The sequence below is a fragment of the Medicago sativa genome, chromosome 5, assembly GCF_051527215.1.
Source record: "Medicago sativa cultivar Bolivia chromosome 5, Bolivia_mono, whole genome shotgun sequence".
Classification (NCBI taxonomy): Eukaryota; Viridiplantae; Streptophyta; class Magnoliopsida; order Fabales; family Fabaceae; genus Medicago; species Medicago sativa.
Genome location: NC_140753.1, coordinates 57,519,675 through 57,542,321, shown reverse-complemented (window position 1 = coordinate 57,542,321; position 22,647 = coordinate 57,519,675). Strand labels below are relative to the sequence as shown.

At 31.2% G+C, this 22,647-nt stretch overlaps 4 protein-coding genes and 1 pseudogene across 4 annotated transcripts; 2 read left to right on the top strand and 3 right to left on the bottom strand.

The window, feature by feature from the left end:
- Nucleotides 1–1,213: 1,213 nt before the first annotated feature.
- LOC146923393 (FBD-associated F-box protein At4g10400-like) lies at nucleotides 1,214–4,042 on the bottom strand (annotated as a pseudogene).
- A 1,922-nt stretch (nucleotides 4,043–5,964) lies between these two features.
- On the top strand, nucleotides 5,965–6,976 carry LOC146923392 (replication protein A 70 kDa DNA-binding subunit B-like; the record flags this gene model as incomplete). The annotated part of the gene is made up of 5 exons (XM_085711714.1): nucleotides 5,965–6,250; nucleotides 6,348–6,444; nucleotides 6,543–6,693; nucleotides 6,768–6,852; nucleotides 6,954–6,976. Coding segments are annotated over 3 exons (519 nt in total), but the record flags the coding sequence as incomplete, so codon positions are not given.
- Nucleotides 6,977–7,187: 211 nt separating this feature from the next.
- On the top strand, nucleotides 7,188–8,685 carry LOC146923391 (uncharacterized). Its single transcript, XM_085711713.1, has 4 exons — nucleotides 7,188–7,367; nucleotides 7,631–7,736; nucleotides 7,869–8,132; nucleotides 8,221–8,685. Exons 1-4 carry the CDS (start codon nucleotides 7,207–7,209, stop codon nucleotides 8,683–8,685), a joined length of 996 nt encoding a protein of 331 aa, XP_085567839.1. The 5' UTR covers nucleotides 7,188–7,206.
- A 5,309-nt stretch (nucleotides 8,686–13,994) lies between these two features.
- LOC146923390 (F-box/LRR-repeat protein At3g59200-like) lies at nucleotides 13,995–15,516 on the bottom strand. The gene is made up of 2 exons (XM_085710887.1): nucleotides 14,608–15,516; nucleotides 13,995–14,524 (listed from the first exon to the last, which is right to left on the bottom strand). Exons 1-2 carry the CDS (start codon nucleotides 15,514–15,516, stop codon nucleotides 14,246–14,248), a joined length of 1,188 nt encoding a protein of 395 aa, XP_085567013.1. The 3' UTR covers nucleotides 13,995–14,245.
- Nucleotides 15,517–18,303: 2,787 nt separating this feature from the next.
- On the bottom strand, nucleotides 18,304–22,342 carry LOC146923389 (F-box protein At3g56470-like). Its single transcript, XM_085708555.1, has 2 exons — nucleotides 22,090–22,342; nucleotides 18,304–19,383 (listed from the first exon to the last, which is right to left on the bottom strand). The coding sequence occupies exons 1-2, from the start codon at nucleotides 22,340–22,342 to the stop codon at nucleotides 18,320–18,322; spliced, it is 1,317 nt and encodes a 438-aa protein (XP_085564681.1). The 3' UTR covers nucleotides 18,304–18,319.
- Between the last annotated feature and the right edge of the window lie 305 nt (nucleotides 22,343–22,647).

Genomic DNA, 22,647 nt, shown 5'->3' with positions numbered 1-22,647 from the left:
ATCCTCGCTCTCTCTTAGTCGCTACCATCAAAATCTTCGTCGGCTTTTCTGTGTCTTGTTGCTGGAATCTTTTATGACCACCGATGTTTAGGGTGTGAGCGATCTATACTGTTTTCAAAATAGCAGTTGCATTTTTTGACATATTGAGTGTGGTTGCATTTGTTTACATTTGTTGTCTTGACGCTGGAATCTTTTATGACCGCCGATGTTTAGGTTTTTTTGAAAACATTGTATTTGCTTGGGTTCCCTTGACTAGAATTAGGAAGGAACAAATAGCATTCTCTATTGAATTAAAACATAGTCGTAACTAAATTGAGAAAAGAAAACAGAAACCCATATTTGAAGGTTCTCAACGCTGAATGCTAGCAAACTCACCCAAAGCTACAATTTCAATTTCAAGACACGAAAATGAAACCCATATTAATCTTATTTAGTAAACTAAAAGAATGTAAATGACAACAAACTAATTATCATTATACCATTAAAGTTGACACCCTATAGTCTCCAAAGCGCAAAAAGTGCGAATATCATAGATTCAAAAACAGCTGAAAGCAAAATGGACACTCAGAGAAATCAAGTGTTACATCTTCTCTTAAGTCATCTTACAATTCTAGCAATTTTTAGATATCGCAGCCTTACGTTCATTTTTTTTAAGAGAAGCCTTGCAGAGCAAAACAAATTTGTCAGCTTTTTAAGAAGATAGGGGAAGGACATTCACGACAAGATGAAGATGTATTTATTCGTTGTCATTTCAGTCCCAGCTAACATGGATACAAACATAGAGTGAAAAAAAATATTAGATATCAAAGTGATCAAGCTCACCTTCTAGGACAGAGAGATAGCATGGAAAAAGAGCACAGAACCAAAGAGAGAGGTTGAATTTTTTTTTTTCTTTACCATTTTTGGCATTTAATGATCTTAGCTTTATTTTATTTCACAACTATATATCATACAAATAATCCTACCAAGCATAACGAGTGAGGGAATAGTTGCATAACAAATAATCCTCCTCCTTCCTTCAAAAAAAAAAAAAATCACATAACAATCGAGATTACAAAGTTGCAAAACTAGAAAAGTTTTTAACATAAATTAATATGTAAGAGAAGATATATGCATGGTAGATATATGTTCATTTGTATGAGGAAATACCATGTCCTTTAAACTACCAAAATCTGGTTGATGCATATGTAAAAACCAATGGAAACCAAAGATATCAAGAAACTGGGAAACAAATTGAAAGTTTACAATCAGGAGACATCCTGGGACACAAGGATAATTCTTCTAAAGAATGCTGATTTGCCTTTTGATTTAAGAAATGACTAATGTTGATCTTCATGACCCGTAAAAGTTGAGCATTTTGTAAAATATATGTTTCAAATTGAACTTCACCTCCAAAGCCTTCGTAGTTTATAGTACATGATCTGAGGTGAGACGAAATGCATTTAGGAACAGACTTTGGGTATTTGTTGTTTATATCGAATCCTATCTGCAAAACATATACAAAATAAGATTCATGAAATTCACTCCAAGAAAAGAAGGAGGCTAATCAATCCAGACAACAGAAGAAACCTTGTTAATAGAAATTGTTTGAAGATTTGGGCAATACTGGAGCACCTCCACTATATCATCGCAGTGATGAAAGAAAGAAAACTATAAATGAAGATGGATTAAGTTTTGAAATACAGGATAGCCAATATCACAGGAATTGATCTCTGGTTGAGGAAGCTTCTTCTTCATCTACAATTAAAAGTTTCTAAATCAAAAACAAGTTACAAATAAAAATTAAATCTGTTGAAATATGATGCACATTTCTAGATATTTCTAGAATACATTAGAGAAAACTAGAATAAGCTTAAAGTTATTATATGTTTCTAGATTGTTCCATTAATGTCTAGGTTAAGTTGTAGCCTAGAAACATCCATAATATTCTAATGTAGAAAAGGCAAATAAAGGCCTAGATTATTCTAGTTCTAGAAACATCTATAAGCACCTATAAATAGACTTATATGGGTGCAATTGTATTCAAGCCTTTAAGCCATTGAGATGCAATGTCAATAATATTGAAGGCTTCACCATATCACTAATGTGTCTCCTCCTACAATATGCTCATCACTAATGTGTGTTCTACCACTAGCTCCCTCACGCTCTATATTTTTTCCAACAGTGGTATCAGAGCTGCGTTCGGTCATTAACAGGGCGTAGCAAAATATGATCTTGTGTCACCAACTATATGTTCTTCTATAACATAAATTCTACAAAAGTAAAAATTCTCAGTTTATGACTCAAACACAAAAGGAGTACATGTAGCCACAAGGCTCTACTCTGTTTGAGTTAAAACAAGAAAACTAAGAAGGCTATAGAGGAGTTCAGGTAGCCTAACAGCCCGATCCTCTAAAGTTCAAGTCCGACTAATGTCGAAGACCTATGGCTAATAAGACACTCAAGTTCGAATAGAGCACAAGTCCAGGCAATAAATATAAATGGAGACCTGTGACCTCTGATGCTTAACTTGAGTACAAGCATAGGTAACTACTAGAGCAAGAATGAGTCCCTGTCAAGAATCTACTACATGAGTGACAAGGAGACTCACAAGCAACTATGAACAAGAAATTCTCCCTGTCAGAAATCTTCAACAATGTCGACAAGGAGATTCACATTCAACTAAGGAGGAAGGATGGTCCATGCAGAAGTCTTCAACAAGACTAGCAAGGAGACCAATAACAAATATTATGGCAAGAGGTGGCACAAATTTTCTATCATGTCAAATTGATCAACTATGAAGAGTATCAATGCAGGAGGAGATGATAGCACAAATCTATGTTTGAGCAACTACGTACTACATTTGAAGTTTTCGAAATATGCATCAAGGAGGAGTGTTGAAATATGATGCACATTTCTAGATATTTCTAGAATACATTAGAGAAAACTAGAATAAGCTTAAAGTTATTATATGTTTCTAGATTGTTCCATTAATGTCTAGGTTAAGTTGTAGCCTAGAAACATCCATAATATTCTAATGTAGAAAAGGCAAATAAAGGCCTAGATTATTCTAGTTCTAGAAACATCTATAAGCACCTATAAATAGACTTATATGGGTGCAATTGTATTCAAGCCTTTAAGCCATTGAGATGCAATGTCAATAATATTGAAGGCTTCACCAGATCACTAATGTGTCTCCTCCTACAATATGCTCATCACTAATGTGTGTCCTACCACTAGCTCCCTCACGCTCTATATTATCCAACAAAATCAAATAACAACATAAGAAAAAGTTTATTCTCAGCAACATAATTGTGGTAGTATCAACAATATTTGACAACAATTTTATGCAATTTTACGTCCATTACCGCAACGGTTAAAAACTGAACTTCGTGAATTGCTTTAAATGGAACATCAAATGCATGGATATTGGCTTTGATAAATTTGGACAAGGTTTCAAAGCCTCCTGTACTAACACCCTTGTCTTGTTCGGTATAGTGAATGCGAGTATGCAAATCCTCTAAAACGGGACACCCAGAATGAAGCTTGCCGAAATTCTCCTTATTCTTGAAACGAACATGATCCAAATAAAGGGTCTTAAGCGAGGGAAGATCAACAGATACATTACCATCCACCTTTATCATACTCAGTTTGAGGACCACAAGAGTGTTGGAAATATGAAAATACTTTGCACCGAGATGATCAGCTGAAGATTACTAGAGACATGGAGATTCTCTAGAGGATGCTGTTTTGCGGTTTCGATCCAATCGTGGAATTTCAAACTGCTCCAATGTACAGAACCAAACTTAAGGTGAAGCTTTTTGATGAGTTTGTGAGAGAGCATGACTTTGTCGACCAAGCGACAAAAGCGAAGTAAGGCATGTTCGCCATAAACAGATTTATCTTCGAAGTTGAGAGATGTAAGTAATTTGCAGAGTGGTGTCTACTTTTTGGAAAGAACGCTTGTTTTAAAAGCAATTTTGGTTGGGAGAAAGGAGATGATGTGACACAGTAACTCATCAGGTAAGTTGCTAATCCTATCCATGGGAGCTGAGCTCTCCATTATCGGTAACCTATTTCTTTGTTCAAAGAGCGACCATTCAATATTTTTGGAGCTAAACCTATTTAATGATTTCGTTGAGAGAAAACCTTTTTTTTTGTCAAGGAGAGAAAACCTATTTAATGATATATATTGGGAAAATTGTTAAGTGCATATTTTTGGTAGCGGTAAAATGGACGGAAAACACGGTAAACTTAACAAAATAATGTCAAAGTTAGTTTTCTTGAGACAAAGCACAAGGCTATTCATTAGTCTATCTTATCTTATTTATAAAAGGTCTTAAGTTGTCTTAAACAGCTTTTTGGAGCCAAAATTTGAGGTTAATTTTGTCATTTTAATATTGACACCTCATTATTCTTATTATTATTTAATATATATTTAAGCAATTGAACAAACTTTTGCTAAATTTAATATTGACAACTCATTATTGTTATTATTATTTAATATATATTTAAGCAATTGAACAAACTTTTGCTAAATTTGTGCCATAAACTACTAAATATGTTTTTTTTTCTTTCCATAATCTTAGTTTTTTTTTTCGTTTTCTTTCTTTCATAATTTTATTTTGTTTTTCTTTCACATTATTATTTAATAATATATATTTAAGCAATTGAACAAACTTTTGTTAAATTTGTGCCATAAACTACTAAATACGTTTTTTTTTCATAATCTTAGTTTTTTTTTTCCTTTCATAATCTTATTTTGTTTTTTGTTTGATGAACATCATAGTTTGTTTTCTATTTTCTCTATTTTTTTGGTAGTGCTATTTTCTCTATTTATTTGGCAATATAAACATCGATCCCCATATTTTTTTTTTGTTTTTTTTAACTATGTTTTTCTAAAATTTCTCATTAAATTTGTGCCACCAAAGAAAAAAAAATCCTCATCTAACGTTTGTCTTTGGTAACTAACTCTGTCTACATCTGTGCCACTTTATGCCAAAATATAAGTAACATCAAATAGGATTTATAAGTCATACTTCATCCTTCTTCCTTCGATTAAATCATCTTGCTTCAAATTAATCGTACGTCATATTTTTTTGCTTTGAATCTCTTTTTTTTTATTTCTAACTTCTTTTTTATATCAACGATTAAAGTATCTCTCTATTAATATTTTTAACTTTGTCTACCTTTCCATGATTTATTTCTTTTCAATTCTATGTAGATTGAATAATGGCTTCTCATATTACTGATATTGATGACATTGTTGCTGGAAAAATCGATTAGAAGATACGTGTTCGTATAGTTAATCTTTGGAAAATTCCTGATTTCAACAAACCAAAAGAGGCATCCAGTATTGAATTACTATAACATGTTTGTGTTATGTGTGATGAAACAGCATGCCTCTATATACTTTTATATGGTTCTATTATACCTATCCATTTTTGTTATTAAAGATCTTTGATTTATTCATGTATTTCACAAGTTGTATCTTCTGTTTTTCATCACAGTTAAATTAGCCTATTAAATTAAAAGAACCATATATGAACATGTTAGTAAAACAATTAGCCTATTAAATTTAAACGATTAACCTATTAAATTTAGAGGTGGGGATTTATTTGTTTTGGTTGGTGCTGTGCAGTTTTTGGGTGTGCGGGGTTCCTGTTCCTCCACTATAATCTTCTTTGTTATTTTGAATTCACTACACTTTCTTTTTGGGTGACTCTGTTAAAAAAAAAAAAAAAATTAAACAGCCAAACTGCACAGCCGCATCTAACAGGACTGCCCAAAACACACCCGAAAAACAACCTAAACTATTATAAATTGATAATAAAAGAAGTTTTTTAATTTGATTCATGATTGTCCATACTATGGACGTGTTGATAAGATTATATCATTGTTTTTTTATGTTTCACCTTTATTTTTTTTTAAAGAATTTGTTTCAGTTTTATAATTCTCATTATCTTTTTATTCACATAAATTCACATAATATTTTATTTATTTCAGTTGTCAAAGATACAAGCTTCTATTAAAAGCAAGGATTTCAAACAACTTGGAGATTCTATTGAAGAGGGTGCTTCATATACTATAGAAAAGTTCTTGGTCCAATTTAATAAAGGAAATTTTAAGCCAACAAATCACAAATACAAGCTAACTTTGATAGGAAGCACTATTATAACCAAAACATCTTATGATAAAATTCCTGCAAATTTGTTCAACTTCACAAAATTTCAGGACATTATTGGTGGTACTGATAACGATGTTTTAATGGGTTAGTACTTTATACTAAAATTACAAATTAAATATTAACTTATTTTTAGATTTTTATGATTTCTTCTTTATGATTCTGCAACCATGTTTATTTTTAGATGTCATTGGCCATGTGGTTGGAACGACTGACATTAAGGATGTTCAAGTAAAAGGAAAAATGACTAAAATCTTGGACTTGATGCTTGAAGACCTTGAGTTAGTGGAGTTTTTTTTTATCTTTGTTTTAACTACATATATAGATGTTTTTTTAATTATTATTCTTAGTCTAATAAAAATTATTTTGTAAATTTCAGGAGCAATACAATCATTTGTACTTTATGGGGTCATTTTGCTGAACAAATGAATAGCTATATGAGCACAAATGGAAATACTTTTCCTATTGTAGTTGTGATGCATCTATGTCGACTTAAAGTTTTTGGTGGTAATTAGATTATCTTTTTAAAGGTAATTATTTTTAATTTCTTTGTATTGTTAATGATATATATTACTTAATACCTTTTGGTGTATCATTTTAATAGGTATGTATGAGATTGCCAATGCATTCAATGAAACCAAGTTGCTTATAAATCCCAACATTGAAGAATGTTGCACCTACAAGAAAGGGTATGCACTAACCTATCGTTATTACACATATATTATATATTGATAATTATTGAAAGTTTTTTTGTTTTTGTTAAGTATGATTTTCTTATATTTTACGATAGAATGGAAACTGGCAATGCATCTTGGACCCAAGGGGTCACCCAGATGATAGCACAATCTTCACTTTCTTTGTCTAATGATCTACTCCAAACAAAAAACATGACAATTTCAGATATTACACAAGCGAAACAGGTCTACAACTTTATGTTGATTTGCTTTGACTTATACTATTATACTATGTTGTTAAATAATTCTTAATCCATATCTTTGTGTCTTAATTTTCTAATTATTATTCTTAAAATAAATTTAATAACTATGCAGGTGGGTGCATGTGTTGTCTTGGCTAAAATTATTGACATAGACACCAATAAGAAGTGGTGCTACGTTTCATGTGATAAGTGTTTCAAGAAGGTTGAACCTGTTTGTACAAAACACTTTTGTGAAAAATGTGATACATTAGTCGATGCTACAAAAAGGTAACGTTTTCGATATTAATTTTTCTTATGATTCACTCATGTTTTTTAAGCTAAACTCAATTATTCTTTCTATTCGGTTACTTATATAATTAGCAAATCTAATTTCAATTTTTTTTTTCTTTCTAATAACTTACTATGTACATGATTATATAAACGACAAGTTGCATCATCACCACTTTTATTCTTTTGGTCACTGATTTTTTTGGTTAGTGATTCCTTATAAGGTTATTGAATCTTTCATGTATATTCACTTTTCATTTTAGGTTTATGGTGCACATTCATGTTATGGATGATAGTGGGTCAACTACCTTTGTGTTGTTTGATGGAGTTATTTCACAGCACTTTGGAAAGACTGCAAAAGAACAAATGGTATTGATAATGAACTTAAGTATATTGTCTTTTGTATTTTTTATGTTATATTATTAAAACAATAAACATTGGTTTTAATTGTTTACTAATCCCTTTCAAAAAAAATTGTTTACTAATCCAAATCAAAAACAGGAAAAGACCACAAATGATTATCCAACCGAGTTTGACACCTTACGTGATAAGGAAATGCTTTTCAAACTGAAGATCAATCAAAAAAATGTTGAACAAAGGTTTTATACCTATGCAGTCAAAAAGATGTCCGATGACAATGAAATCATTGATGAGTTTAAGAAAAAGTATTATATTGAGTGTCATGCTGCTCCTCCGAATGGTAAGGAAGATGATGATGTTGATATCATAGGTCCTATTACTCCCCAAACTGATGATAACATTAAGGTAGTTAAATATTCTTTATATCTACTTTAAAAGTATTCATAAAACTTATTAAATTAACTATTTCTATGAATGTTTATTATTCATGTAGCTTCTTGGTGATGAAGCTAATTCTATTCCTAAAGATACACATCCATCCAAGTCTTTGAGAAAGAGAAACGCCGACTCAGATGCAACATATATTGACGTTGATTGTCAAACTTGGTCGTCCACCACTAAATTGCGGAAAGTTGTCAAAATTAAGCAAGGACCTCAAGATTGTTTGACACCTTATTTTTATTTGTCTATTCGATGTGATAACGAGAATTCTAAATTACTTCAAGTTTTTATTGGTTTTATTTTGGACACGTTAATTCATGCTCACTTACAACTATTATTGTTTCATTTACGATTACTTTATTTATTAATCAATGTCATATCTAACTTCCCGTGCATCGCACGGGTCTTAATACTAGTTAGTATAACGCTGCTCTCTCCTCCCCTAGTTTCTTCACCTTCATGCACAAAAGTGATTTTCACCCCCTCTAGCTCGTTTTTCCTATTTCTCTTTTATTGAAATAAGTGATTTTCACAACTATTTCGTTTTTTCTTTCGTGATTTTGTCGTCTTTATGCGACGTTGTTTTGTTCGTTGTCTGTGTACAACATTTTGTTAAAAAAAGTCTACAGAAACAATAGATATATACAAACAATGACACAACATGATAGGAATGAAAAAGTCATCAGTGAGGAGAAATATTAATGATTGCTGCATTTTAGAGGGAATTTGTTAGGTTAAATTGGTGCGCTGCATTTTAGATGGAATTTGTTAGCTTAAATTGTTGCTAACCTAATGCAGCATTTTAGAGGGAAATTATTAGGTTAAGTTGCTGCAGACTTAATAAAATTAATAAATCTTCTTATATATAAAAGTTAACCTGAGTGAATATTTTAGCTCTAATTTTAACCTAAACCTATTGCATAAATTTACTATTTTAACCCTTGCTTATTTTCTGGTTTAAACTTTTCTACTTCCTACTCTTTCTCTTATTATTATTATTATTATTATTATTATTATTATTATTATTATTATTATTATTATTATTATTATTATTATTATTATTATTATTATTATTATTATTATTATTATTATTACTATTATTATTATTATTATTATTATTATTATTAATATTATTATTATTATTATATATAAAAGTTAACCGGGTGAATATTTTAGCCTTAATTTTCACCTAAACCTATTGCATAGATTTACTGTTTTAACCATAATGCTTATTTTCTGGTTTAACCTTATCTGCTTCCTACTCTTTCTCTTCTTTTTTTTTTTTTTGAAGGACTTTCTCTTCTTTTTATTATTATTATTATTATTATCTTCCTATCTCTTATTTATTAAAGTTAACCCAGACGCTAACTGTTGCCCTAATTTTAACCTAAATTTTATGCATATTTCATGGGTGGCGGCTGCCCCTTTTCATTAGTACCTAGCTTCGTCCCTGTACTTAACATATGATGTTACGTTACGGTATCAAGGACGATGTCATGGAAAATTATTTTATGGTACAGTACCAACGTCTATGATTCTTAATATTATGAAATACTATATGACAATCTTGACATTCATCTAAACTATTTTGTTACCTATTACCGTCAAATATTACCTTCCATATCGCACGGGTCGATGGTCTAGTAAGGACTAGATTTTTGACCCGTGCGACGCACGGGTCTTGCCGACTATAATAGAGACCAATGAATAATCTTTAACCTGTAAGATCATGGGTCGATCAATAAACGCAAATATAATCTTTAACATGTAAGATCATGGGTCGATCAATAAACGCAAATTAGATTATTAGAGATACAATATTCCAATCAAATTTGTCTTACTATGTCCTTCAATGACACTTGAATCTTATGAAATTTTCTGGGACGGGTCCATAATTTTTTTTTTGCGGGGACAAGATTTTATATAATAAATATTTATAAATTTTTTTTACAATGCAAAAGTGATAAAATAATAACGGTTGTATACCCCTATAAACAAAACAACAGCTTTTTCTTTTCATACCATACTCTTTTCTCGCACTCTATTTGGATTTTAAAATCCAAAAAAATGGAGGATTTCTGAGTGTGTTTTAACGTTCTTTCGAGAGTCTTATCATTAAACAAAATACTCGAGCTTATAAACACAAATGCTATTATATATTAGAAAAATGAAAGTGTTTTTAACATATACACATTAAAATTGTTCTTTGCGTGTATTTATATTTAAAAAGTACGGTAGATTTTTTTTTCAACACTATAAAAAAATATATCTCTATGTATGTGAAAAAAACATTCAATATTTAATCTCAAATACATTTACGCATTTGATTTTATAAAATTCATGAGAAAAAATCTTTTTATGGTATAAATTCTTATGTAGTGGGGGCAATCAATTATTTTAATAGGGGACAATACATAAAATATCAAATAATTAACAAATATAATGAGAATAGTTGTGGGGGCAGTTGCCCCCAATCCAAAAAGACTGGATTCGTGCCTGCAAATTTTACATTTTAGTTTTGAAAAACTAATCAATTAAAGACTGTGATTTTATTTTATCACAATATATTATTGGGGCATTATCTTCTCATTTTTTTAAAAAAATTATAAAGAAAAAAGATAAAAAGAATACAATACTATTATATTGTTGCACGGATCAATTTTATTTATTACTTTTATAGTTAAACATCAAAAATTGACTTCTAATAGTTGTTTTAAATTTCTACTTAACATGAAAAACAAAGTCACTTCAATTAATAGAATTTCTAAATTACACATACAACTCTAAAAAGAATAATATAGTTAAACATCAAAAATTGACTTGTAATAGTTGTTTTAAATTTCTACTTAACATGAAAAACAAAGTCACTTCAAATAATAGAATTTCTAAATTACACATACAACTCTAAAAAGAATAATTACACTTTGATATTTACTAAAAGTAATAATATATTTTTCCAACCAAATACATATCATATCTGCATATATCATAGAATTTAATAATAGAAGAGATCTTATACAATGTACTTAATTATTTTGAAGATGTGTGCTTGGTTGAAGAGCTGTGTATTTTCCAAGGGGTATACCAATAGATGTAATTTAATGCACTTCATGGTTCCTAACAAAATTTATTGAATATCAAGTTCATGGTTCCTAACAAATTTTTTTGAATTTCAAAATGAAGAAGTGTTGGAAGAAAATACATAATTAGAGTTATCACTTAGCAATTAATGCGGATCATTTGGAGGGATTTTTCTAGGTTTAGTTGTTGCATACCTAATAAGATTAAAGAGTAAGAGAAGTGTACAACAACTTGTCAAAAAAAAAAAAAAAATCTACAGAAACAATAGATATATACACTTGTGTTTTTTGTAAGGTTTTCTTATTATGACAATTTTTTTTTTTTGTAATGTATATTCTTGTATATATTTTTTTTTAAGTAAAGTGTTCTTGTTGTACATCTTACTATGTATACAGAAAGTAGACCGTTTTTTGGCTGATTTTTTTCTCCGTTTAATTATACCCTTAAACAAGTTTGATTATAAAAATGTTATTATTTTGTTGGTGTTATTCAAAAAGATGAGAATTTGTATTATATTTTTTTGAAATATATTATATTAGTTATATTGTTGGTATCATTGATAAGTACTACTGATCATATTTTAAATGCATCAGAGTACAGACGGACACGGAGTGTCCGTATAAACGTTAGTATAGAGAAATTACTTGGATTTAAGATGGAATTTTTCCTTTTTAACTTTACCATTTATTTAAAGAAATTTATTTATTATTTCATCTTTTTTATAATATTTATTCGTATAATTGTAATCAAAATTAAAATTTCATAAAAACATTGTTCGTAATTTCTATGCATTAACGCAATAAAAATAGCGGATTAACGTTCGTGGAGTTCGTATCTGAATGCTAGAATATATATTTTTGGTAGTGGCCGGAGTTCGAATCCCGGATCTTTGCATATTTTATGCATTGTCCATACCAACTAAGCTAAGCTCACGAGGACATCTAAATGCTAGAATATTATAAAGAGTTAATACCGATTTTCGTTCGAACAAATTTAGTGTTTGATAGAAGATAAAAACGTATTTAGTCACACACAAAATTAAACCAATACAATCTAGTCCCTTCATCATTATTTTTCTCCAATCGTTTTTTCTTCCTAATTTAAAACCATGACTAGGCATAAATGGTAGTCCAATTGTCTTACTAACTGTCACATGACCATGACTGGGCATATATGGTCCGTAGTATTTCTTTTAGGGACAATTTGGTCTCCACAAAGATTGGTCCTGACTGACTAGTAGTATTTTTTTTGGTGCTCTTTTAGCCGATTTATTTTCATTATTTTTCAATTCTTTCGTATAAAAAATGCAATTTGTTCAATTGTAAGGTATGAATCCTCTAAAGTTAGTAAAGTGTAAATCGAGAAAATCAAGGGTTATTTGTTATGACGTTCCTACAATATCTACCTTGAATTTATTAACTAACGATTGATAGTGTCTACTTTAGACTTTAGAAGAGCCTGATCCCAAATTGGTACTTTCATTTTTTTTTTTCCGGTCATTGTATTTGATACTAGCTTGAAATGAAATGGTGTGGCAGAAAGTATAAGCTTGAAACGAGATGTTGGAATCTGAAACTGAAGGATGTGTGTTTAAGGTTTTTCAATTTCTAACTCATTATATGTTTAAGATAATAGGTAGTTATATGTAGAAATTAACTTTACAGATTAATAGAGAATCAAACAAAAAATAAATACAAGCATGGAACAATATCAGGAACAAGTGATGAATCATGAAACGTATAATAGTAAGCTCATATTGATAAGCAAGGCACTTGTAAATTGACAATGAATCAAGGAACTAAGAAAATTTGCACTGAGCAAGAGAAGAAACAGTTAATTCTCAAATAATTAGTGAACTTAAAAGAAGACAAGTTTTTATTTCAAATTAACAATTGAAATTGAAAACTATAACTCACAAGAAACTAAGTGCAATCAACTGCGCCTGCCTATGAACGCAGTTTCACCAATAATTCGAGATAGAAAAGCAATGGTAGAAAAGGATCCGAAACTGTAAATTTAAATCTGCATATGTGACAATTGCTTCAAAACTGCATCCATTAGATCGAACTAACAGCCCTTGAATGGCGAATAATTTCACCATGAACCAATGGAACAATACAGTAGTGAACGACAAGTACACGTAAAGTACAATTGTGTTATTTTTAGACACACAAATCAACATTTATCCGAGAATCGTATAAAATTATACCAAAAAATTCAATAAGTTAAATTATTAAATCGTAGAAAATGAGATTAGAGTATGAAGTAGTTGGGTAAGAATCATGTGTATAAAATGCAAGTTGATAGGAATTGAAAGTCAGGTTAGCTTAATCACAACTAAAACCATTCATACACTATAATACTAGCTAACTATGGATCATGAATGAATCAAATAATCATCAAAATCTTCATAAAGTAGGGTTGATTTGAACATGAGAGAAAGCAGAACAACAATATTACATACAACTCTAATGAAGTAACAAATGAAAGTAGTACTATTTCCTTTGTATTTTCTTTAGATCTTTCCATTGTTAAAGGAAAAAGGGCAGCATCAGTGATAACAATTAGAATATCACAAGCTCTTTTATGCCAACATACCCCGGTAACAATTAGTTTATCAAGCACGGTCGAAAAACTCGACAAGTCACTCACTCAAAGGACAGAAGGCCAACTTACTCGATCTCATGTTAATGATGTACATTAATCTTACGAATTGTTTTACAATTTGAATTTCCAACCAAACTCTTTACTAATCCACTGTTGAACATCATGGTATTTTGATATTAAATAGGACTTGAAACAATTCTCACTTTACAATACAATAAAGCAAAATAAAACTAAAAGCATCCAAACAAAATAGTCATCAAGCTACAATGGAAGTCCACCCTATAATTCTTCCACACTAAAGACAATCAAATTCAATGGTTGCATATTATTTCAATGGTTGCATATTATTATTAGAATAGAAACTAATGAACAACACAGATATCTGGTTACTAGATAGATTCAAACAAAAGATTACATCCCATGGACATCCTTGGACAGGTGGATAATTTATCCTTAATTTGATTCTTATTCACTCCATTTGAGAAGCTAGCTGTAAAATTGATTTTCATCGCTTCTAAAAGCATCGCATTCTGCAAAATATAGGTTGCAAATCGAAGATCATTTTCAGAGCCATCAAAGTTTAAAAGAGTACATGATCTGAGGTGAGACGAAATGCATTCAACAGATGGAATTGGGCTTTTCCATTTTTTCGATAATCTGGTATTCCACTGTCAAAAGGACAAAGAATAACATTCATTAAAATATATTTTCAAAAAGAGCAAGTAAAAGAAGAACATATTAATTCACAAACCTTTCTCATGCAAAGAATTTGAAGATTTGGACAATGCTGCAGCAATTCTATCACACTATCCCAACCAAGGAAGAAATGATAAAACAAAAGTTCAATGTGAATTACGTTTTGAAACACTGGAATGCTTGTCAAAGTGGTTTTTTGTGCATAGTCTATGCGTAGAAACTTGACCTTTGAGATAGCACTAAAAGGAACATCGACTGGACCAACATCGGCTCTAACCAATTTGGACAAGAACAAGGTTTCAAACTCTTCCGCCTCATTATTTTCAACATACCTAGGATGAGAAGTATGCAAATCCTCTAGAATAGGACAAGCATTAAGAAGTTTCATGAAATCATTCTTATTTTGAAATCGAACAAATCTCAAATGTAGGGTTTTGAGGGATGGAAGATCAACATTCAAAGTTTCAGATTCAACTTTTAATCCCTCAAGTTTCAGAACAACTAGGGTTTGAGAGGTGAAAATTGTGGGATTCAAGGTAACATTATTCATAAAGAGATGAAATTCCTTGACATGACGTTGTTTAGCGGCTTCAACCCATGCGTGGAAGCTTTCAAGGCCAATGTTATAAGATCTAGAAAGACACTTGAGGTCAAACGTTTTGATGGGCTTGTTTCCAGACAAAGGAGAGAGCATGAGCATATCTACCAAATGACAGAACCAACAGAAGCCGATGGTGTCATCGTCATCTAGGATAGTTTCATCGTCATCATCTAGGACAGTTCCATCGTCGAACAAGAAGCTGAGAACGGAGAGTGAATAACAGAGTAAGGCCCACCGTTTGGAAATAAACGTGGTAGCGAATGCTTGTTGAATCGGGAGAAAAGAGAGAATGTGACAAATTAACTCATCAGGTAAGTTACTAATCCTATCAATGGGGGCTGAGTTCTCAGTTTCCGATGACATGTTTGTTTCAGAAATATGAAAACGGTTAAGGGTTTGCGAAAGAGTGGAAACTGATACTGGAAAAGTGGAAAATTGTTAATCAGCCAGCGAAATGAGACCGATTTTCTAGCAGCTTCTTTTTCTCCTTTTGACAAGGTCATTTATTCTCATTCATTTCACATTCAATGCATATATCATATAATATATGTATTATTTATTTTTTATTCATACAAACGATTCAACCTTTGCAAAAACCACATCTTCTCCTTTCTGTCAAAAAAAAAAAAACCACATCTTCTCCTTCCAAAAAAAAAAAAAAAAGAAAGAAACATCTTCCTTCAAATGAATTCTTCCCCAACACTCCCATGTACTTTGACTTTAAAAATTTGAATAGCCTGAAAATGGTAGTTTTAAAATTTCATTATTACATTTGTCAAAAAAAAAAAAATATCATTATTAAAATTAAATATTTCTTTAAGGAATTGTCATTCAATTATAATGATTGGAATCGCTCATTATTGTTTTGTTTTAAATAAAACACATTTACTTCAATACCTAATTTTATTTTATTTTTTAGAATGCGGCTGAAGCCCGCAACAGAAAGATTACACAGGAATCAAACGAGGGACCATAACCCCCATACTATCAGTTAACAACAAGAGATACCTAACTTGAATCAAACGAGGGATTAGGGTTGACAATGAACCGAACCAAGTTCATAATTCGATTCGACAATTGATTCGGGGTGTGGTTATGGTGCATAAGTCATAACTTATGCACCATGCATAAGTCCAGCCCATTAACACCTAGCCCAACAAAATTGTTTTCTACACCCCAGAAAAAAACAAAATTGCTTTCATCTGAGATTATCCTGAAACGAAATATGAGATTATCCAGAAAAAACAAAATTGCTTTCATCTGAGCTTATCCTGAAACGAGATTGGCTTCTTCTGAGTTAACATATCATCGGAATCAGGTACAGTGGTTTTGTAACGGAAGCTTTGGATTTTGTTCACGATATCATCAGCGGATTTGCTTTGTTGCGGTGGAGAGACATGAGTGTCCTAGATGATTCTGAGGGTTAATAGGCACTTGACCATAACAGGATAACCATAATGTTGGTTAATAGGCACTTGACGAATCATTCTGAGGGACATGAGTGTCCTAGATGATATTTGTCCCTCCTTCATAACATGAGATATATCTTTAGGCCTATTGATGAAAATTGCATGGCCATGCCGAATTAAGTCAATATGAGATATTGGGCTTGTTCGTTATTCATTATATTTTGGGATCAAGAAATATAAATATTGATTTATACAAGGGTGACAAAATCTATGCCTTGTGATATATATATATATATATATATATATATATATATATATATATATATATATATATATATATATATATATATATGAGGACAAAGGAGTAATTGTGCACATGAACATTATCATAGAAAAGGTTTCGTCATATCACTTGACATTCTTGTCACTTTTGTAGTAGTGATGTGTTACTAGATACCGCTCACTGTTTATAATATTAAAACTAAATTTAATATTATTGCCAACAGGACAAGAATCTATAGGGTCACACACAATAGAGCAGTCAAAAGGAGAAATAAAAGTAAGACTTATATTATGGGTGCGTTTAACAAATAACACTAATTAGTAAGCAAAATCTAAATGGGTTAATGGGCTTACAGAAGCCCAATAGTGACTACTGACTTTTTGAACACAAAAGAAGTTCTATAAATATAACCTTTGCTGAAGTCGAAGGTTACACATTTCAGAAACCCTAATTCTCCCAAACCTCTAATCTCTTGGTTAGCACCGGGAACCAGAGGAGCATTGTTCGTGTAGAAGAGTAAAGGCTTTGCTTTTTTGCTTTGTTATGATCGAGAATTTTTTTGCACTTCGAGAGGAAACATTCTTTAACTGATCATGTCAAATTCGTAATGATCCAAGGAAAGGAAATAGAAATTTTTATTCTGCTGCCTGTTTTTGGTAATCGATTTCCCTTCACCTAAACGTGGATTTTAAGAGTTATGTGACCAAAATGAAAACAAGAAATTAAATAGAGGACCAATGTACCAATTTAGACTATGGTTTTCTATTGTTTTGTAATGATGTCAGTTACCATGTGAAACTAAACCTCTTTGATTAGGGTTCCACGATGAACCTCTTCTTATTTAATGTATTCAATTAATAAAGATTTTCTTTTAGTTTATGTTTCGATTGTGAGATTTAATTTTGGATATCCCTGGTCTTTAATGTTTTTTCGACTCAAAATCCAAATTGCTACTGTTGAAAATTTATCCAGACTATGGTTTTCTATTAAATTAACTTCCACAGATACATCACGGGGTCATAACACTACTTTCTTAAATCAAATATACATGACATAAACCGATGATTTACCGAGTTAATTGCAACAAAGACAGAAGGTGATTCAGTGATTCCTTAATCGCTGTTACACATCTGACCCTACAATCCTTTTAATCTCATTACTTTTATTTACTTTCAAATAAGTTCCGCTCTAATTACCGATTTGAAGGACAATCCTTGTGGAAACGATAAACTAACTACTTTCATACTTGTTACGATTTGGTGAACTTGCCAATATTTACACAATTAGTCAATAATAGTAAAGAGTTAGAAAAATATTAGTAATAATAATAATAGTAAAAAGTTAGACAAATATTAGTCAATACGAACACTGTAAACCGATAAAAATATTTTCGATCTAGTCAAATTTTTTGCTCGCAAAAAGGAACTAGGTCGAAAGACAAACACCACAAGAATCATTGTGTACAATATGCAAGTTACTCAACTAGAGAATAATCTACTTCATATCGTAGATTTCTAAAATGCCAGTCGAACGTGAAGGAACTTGTTCCATTAGGAGCTGGAAGTGTAATGCATTTTTGCAATTTTTTTTTATCATCCCCTGAATAGACATTGCATGTTGTAGAAAAATGACTGCTGACATACATAGAGTTGCTCTCGTATCCCCACCTGTTGGGGTTGCTCAAAGCATAACAATTTCCCGGGATCAGATTCCCAACATAAAGTAATGCAATGTCGCCCAAAGTTTTCAGTTCGACATAATTCATGGTTGTGAAGTCTATCTTGTACACATTGCATATTGTACTCCACGTTAAATCAACCACTAAAAGTTGCTCATCACAATTAACCAACCTAAGGTATCTGTGAAATGGTACATCGGGAGTACTTTTCAGTTTTAGAAATCTAATATTTGCATAATTCAAGCTAAGTACCCCTATGTTGGCCTTGCGAGTGACAACATATATTATATTATGCAAGACCGCAAAGTCAACAACCCTCCCATAATTTTCCTTTATCGAGTAAGTAGCCCAACCCCAATTTCGAGATTGATAGACATGCAAACAACGGTTGCTTAAAACCACCAAGATAAATTCCTCAGAGCATTTGCCGAAAGCAAGAAAGGCACGATCAATTATAAAATAGTTACTTTCAGAGGTAGGGGTATGGATTAACTTCTTTTTTCTTGTAAATGGGTTGACTAACATAAGTGAATTATTATGGTAATTTGCCATGATAAAATATCCGCTAGAAGACGCAACATGTGTATACCCTAAGAAGTACTCCATCCTCTTCAAGCAATAAACTTTTTGGTCGGGTATGGTAATAAAGGAATATGATGTCTTACGATCATAAGCAATTTGAAGAAGTAATGGTTCTTGGGATGCCAAGAAATTTCTCCAATAAATTTGATGAAACGCCCTCCAATTCTTGCATACACCGCCAAACTGAAAGTGGTCGTCAAAATCTAGTGTTTTAGAAATGATATCAAGCACATCCATAGGAAGTTGATAGTTCTCTTTTACCTTCTTCGCTTTTTTCCCTTTGTATCACAACAATGAAAATATTAGGTGATTTCTTAACATATGCTTTTTTATTTATTTTTGAAACATAAGATATTTTATTGTTTATCAGATAATAATACGAAGAAAAACAATAGAGCGAAATGATTGAAGGGTTGAAAACGAAGAGATAGAACCATTTATGCTATCGAACAGATATAACCTACAAGTTGATAAAGATTTTAGTTGCATGAATAGAAAAAGGGATGATCAGGGTTGAAAAAGTTTCCCAATGAAATTAAAAACTATGTACTATTTCAATCAAAATAATAGTTTTTTTTAGTTTTGTTTACCCTAATTTTATTAGTCTAAGTCTATTTGTAAGTGAGCTTAGCTCAGTTGGTAGGGACAATGCATAATATATGCAAGGTCAGGGGTTGAATCCTCGCCACCACAAAAAAAAAATGCTAATAACTGGAACGGAACAAAATGTACTACCAACTTCTTCTAGTATTTTATTCTTATAGACACCTGGTAGAAGTTGGGGAAAATTTGTTGTGTCTATGACCACACCAAACTTTATGCCCACCTCCGTCCATGAATACAATATAGATATTTATGAGAATACCCATCATTGGATCCAAGACACCATAGTTTCAAAATATTTGGCAATCCTCAATTTAAACATGTATATACTACGAAGAAGAAAAACACTTGAAGAAGCTTCAAGGTAAAATTGGTGGATGATAGGACCACACCTCATGTTTATTCTACAAAGAGATAGCGAGGGGAACATGAAAATGATAAATGGCACCAGAGGATGGGATAAATGAGTAGTATGGTGAGTTGGAAAAAAAGGAAACAGAATCACAACAGAATGGGTGTGGAATGATGAAAGTTAAAGAGACATTCCATCATTTCATGGTACCTGTTCTTTAGATTAAATGGATAATGGGTCGAAAAAAATTGAACTGAATACAATCAGGATGATCTTTTAAAAGAAAAAGAAAAAGGGAAATCCTAACATAATGGTTGCATGGTAAGAGTCTCTTGTTTTTTTGTTTGTTATTTTCTATGATAATTTCTTCCTATGATGATTTCTTCTTCATTTAGTATTTTAATACTAGCTCCAAAGATATAGACTCCACCAATTCAATACATGAAAAGTTTCTATCATTAATTTAGCTATTAGAGTGTCACAACTTGATCCATCAACTAATTGTGTAAAACATCATCGGCTTAGTCTTTAAATTAGGACTCCATATGTCTCAATCCAACAAAGATTGAACAATATTTAACTATGATGGATGGCGACAAAACAAAAGTCAAGTCATATAGTAGAAACATACGAAGCAAGAACATTCATTAGATTAGGCGTGTCGTGTCAGACATATGTCGACAGACATCAACACGACACGACACGTATGATTATACTGAATTATGTCATTTTTTTTCAAATTATTACCGTGTCGGCATGTCCGTATCCGTGCATATTTTTCATCATTCAAGTGAATTTTTACGAAAATCTAAAATAATTTGGTATGTTATTGAAATACTACAAGATTAATGGTTTATGCACTTTTATAGTCCACAGTTAATCTTGTTGTAGCCAAATAACATGTCAAATGATTTTATATTTTCGTAAAAAATTAACCACGTGAATGATATATATATGATGGATCAAATTACACCTAATGTTACACCAATCAATATCGTTTTCCTAGATACATAATATTACAACCGTATAGTTTGATTCCTCCTCATATATATATATATATATATATATATATATATATATATATATATATATATATATATAGAGGACATATAATATGAGAATGTTATTCTTATATGAGAATGATGAGAACAATTAATAGCCTTTAGATTAAAATGTATGGTCCATATTAAAAGCTTTATTTTAAAGCTCTCCACACTCTATCCAATCTTGTGAACCATTCCCATTCTCGTCTTCTCCCATCCAACCGTCATCTGCATTATTTTTTCAGAGTTTCAAACCTTTCTGAATCATCCTTGCCATCAGAAAACATTGGAATCATGAGATCTGATTTTTTTTTCTTTTACTTTTATTTCAACTGTTAGAAATCGCAGATAGCCTCTGGGTAATAATGGTGTTTGGCTTATACTCTCATCAAAGGGAAATAATAGTGTTTGACTTTATACTCTCATCAAAGCTTACCAATTGATAGATTAACATGAAGATGCTTACGATTTCAACCCAATTTTAGGAGTTTAAATTTTTTCTTTTCTTTTTGGATTGAAAAAAAAAAACAGATAAAACGAATTTGAGAATTAAAAAGGGGTAATTGATGTTAAGAAACTTATTAACGTTTTGTCAAAAGGGAAAAAAAGGCTTGCTAACAATCTGATGAAGGTGCTTTGGAGAAGTGAGTGAAAAAAGAAATGGTGGATTGGAGAAGATGAAACAACCGTGAATGATTATGTCTGATCAACAAAACTGATGGATTGAGTGTGCAAAAGACATGTGTGTAATTCAATTGGAGCTTTTAATCTGAACCGTATATTTTAATCTAAAGGCTATTAATTGTTATCATCATTCTCATATAAAAATAGCATTCTCATATTATATGTCCTCTATATATATATATATATATATATATATATATATATATATATATATATATATATATATATGTATGTATGTATGTATGTATGTATGATGTATGTAAAGGCCAGAAAACTATCAAGATATTATGTGAATTACGTACCATGGAAAGAGTTCAAACCAGCTGGCATGATGAGGAAGGTGTTGAATCCGAATAATAAACCCTGATGCCTTTGAAGCATCCCACTAACTCTTGATTGGATGCCTCTTATATCAATTCTTCCAGCCTTGTAATCTCTTGTGAGTTTTAAAAACTCATCGTACTTTATGCTGTTATCGTACCTAGATGCAAGTTTCACTCCCTTAAGAAGATACTCCAGTGCATGTTCATGGCAATAGTTTCGAGGGATGTTCATCTTTATTATTCAGAATAGTAATATCCAGCAAAACTACAAATTCCAATTCAAAATAATAAAACCAAAAAAAAACTAACGATTCTAGTGAAAGAGGATTCAGAAGCTACGGGAATAGAAACGGGAGAGAAGGTTAACCCTATTTCAGAGTACGTTATTTTTTTAGGGGGAGTACCTTATTTATACTATAAATAAAAGAAAACTATCCATTTCAGCATTTTTGGGTTGAATTTTTTTCTTCCAAAAATACTCTCAACTTTCAATACAAATAACAAATATAACAAATAGATAAGAATAAATTTAAATAT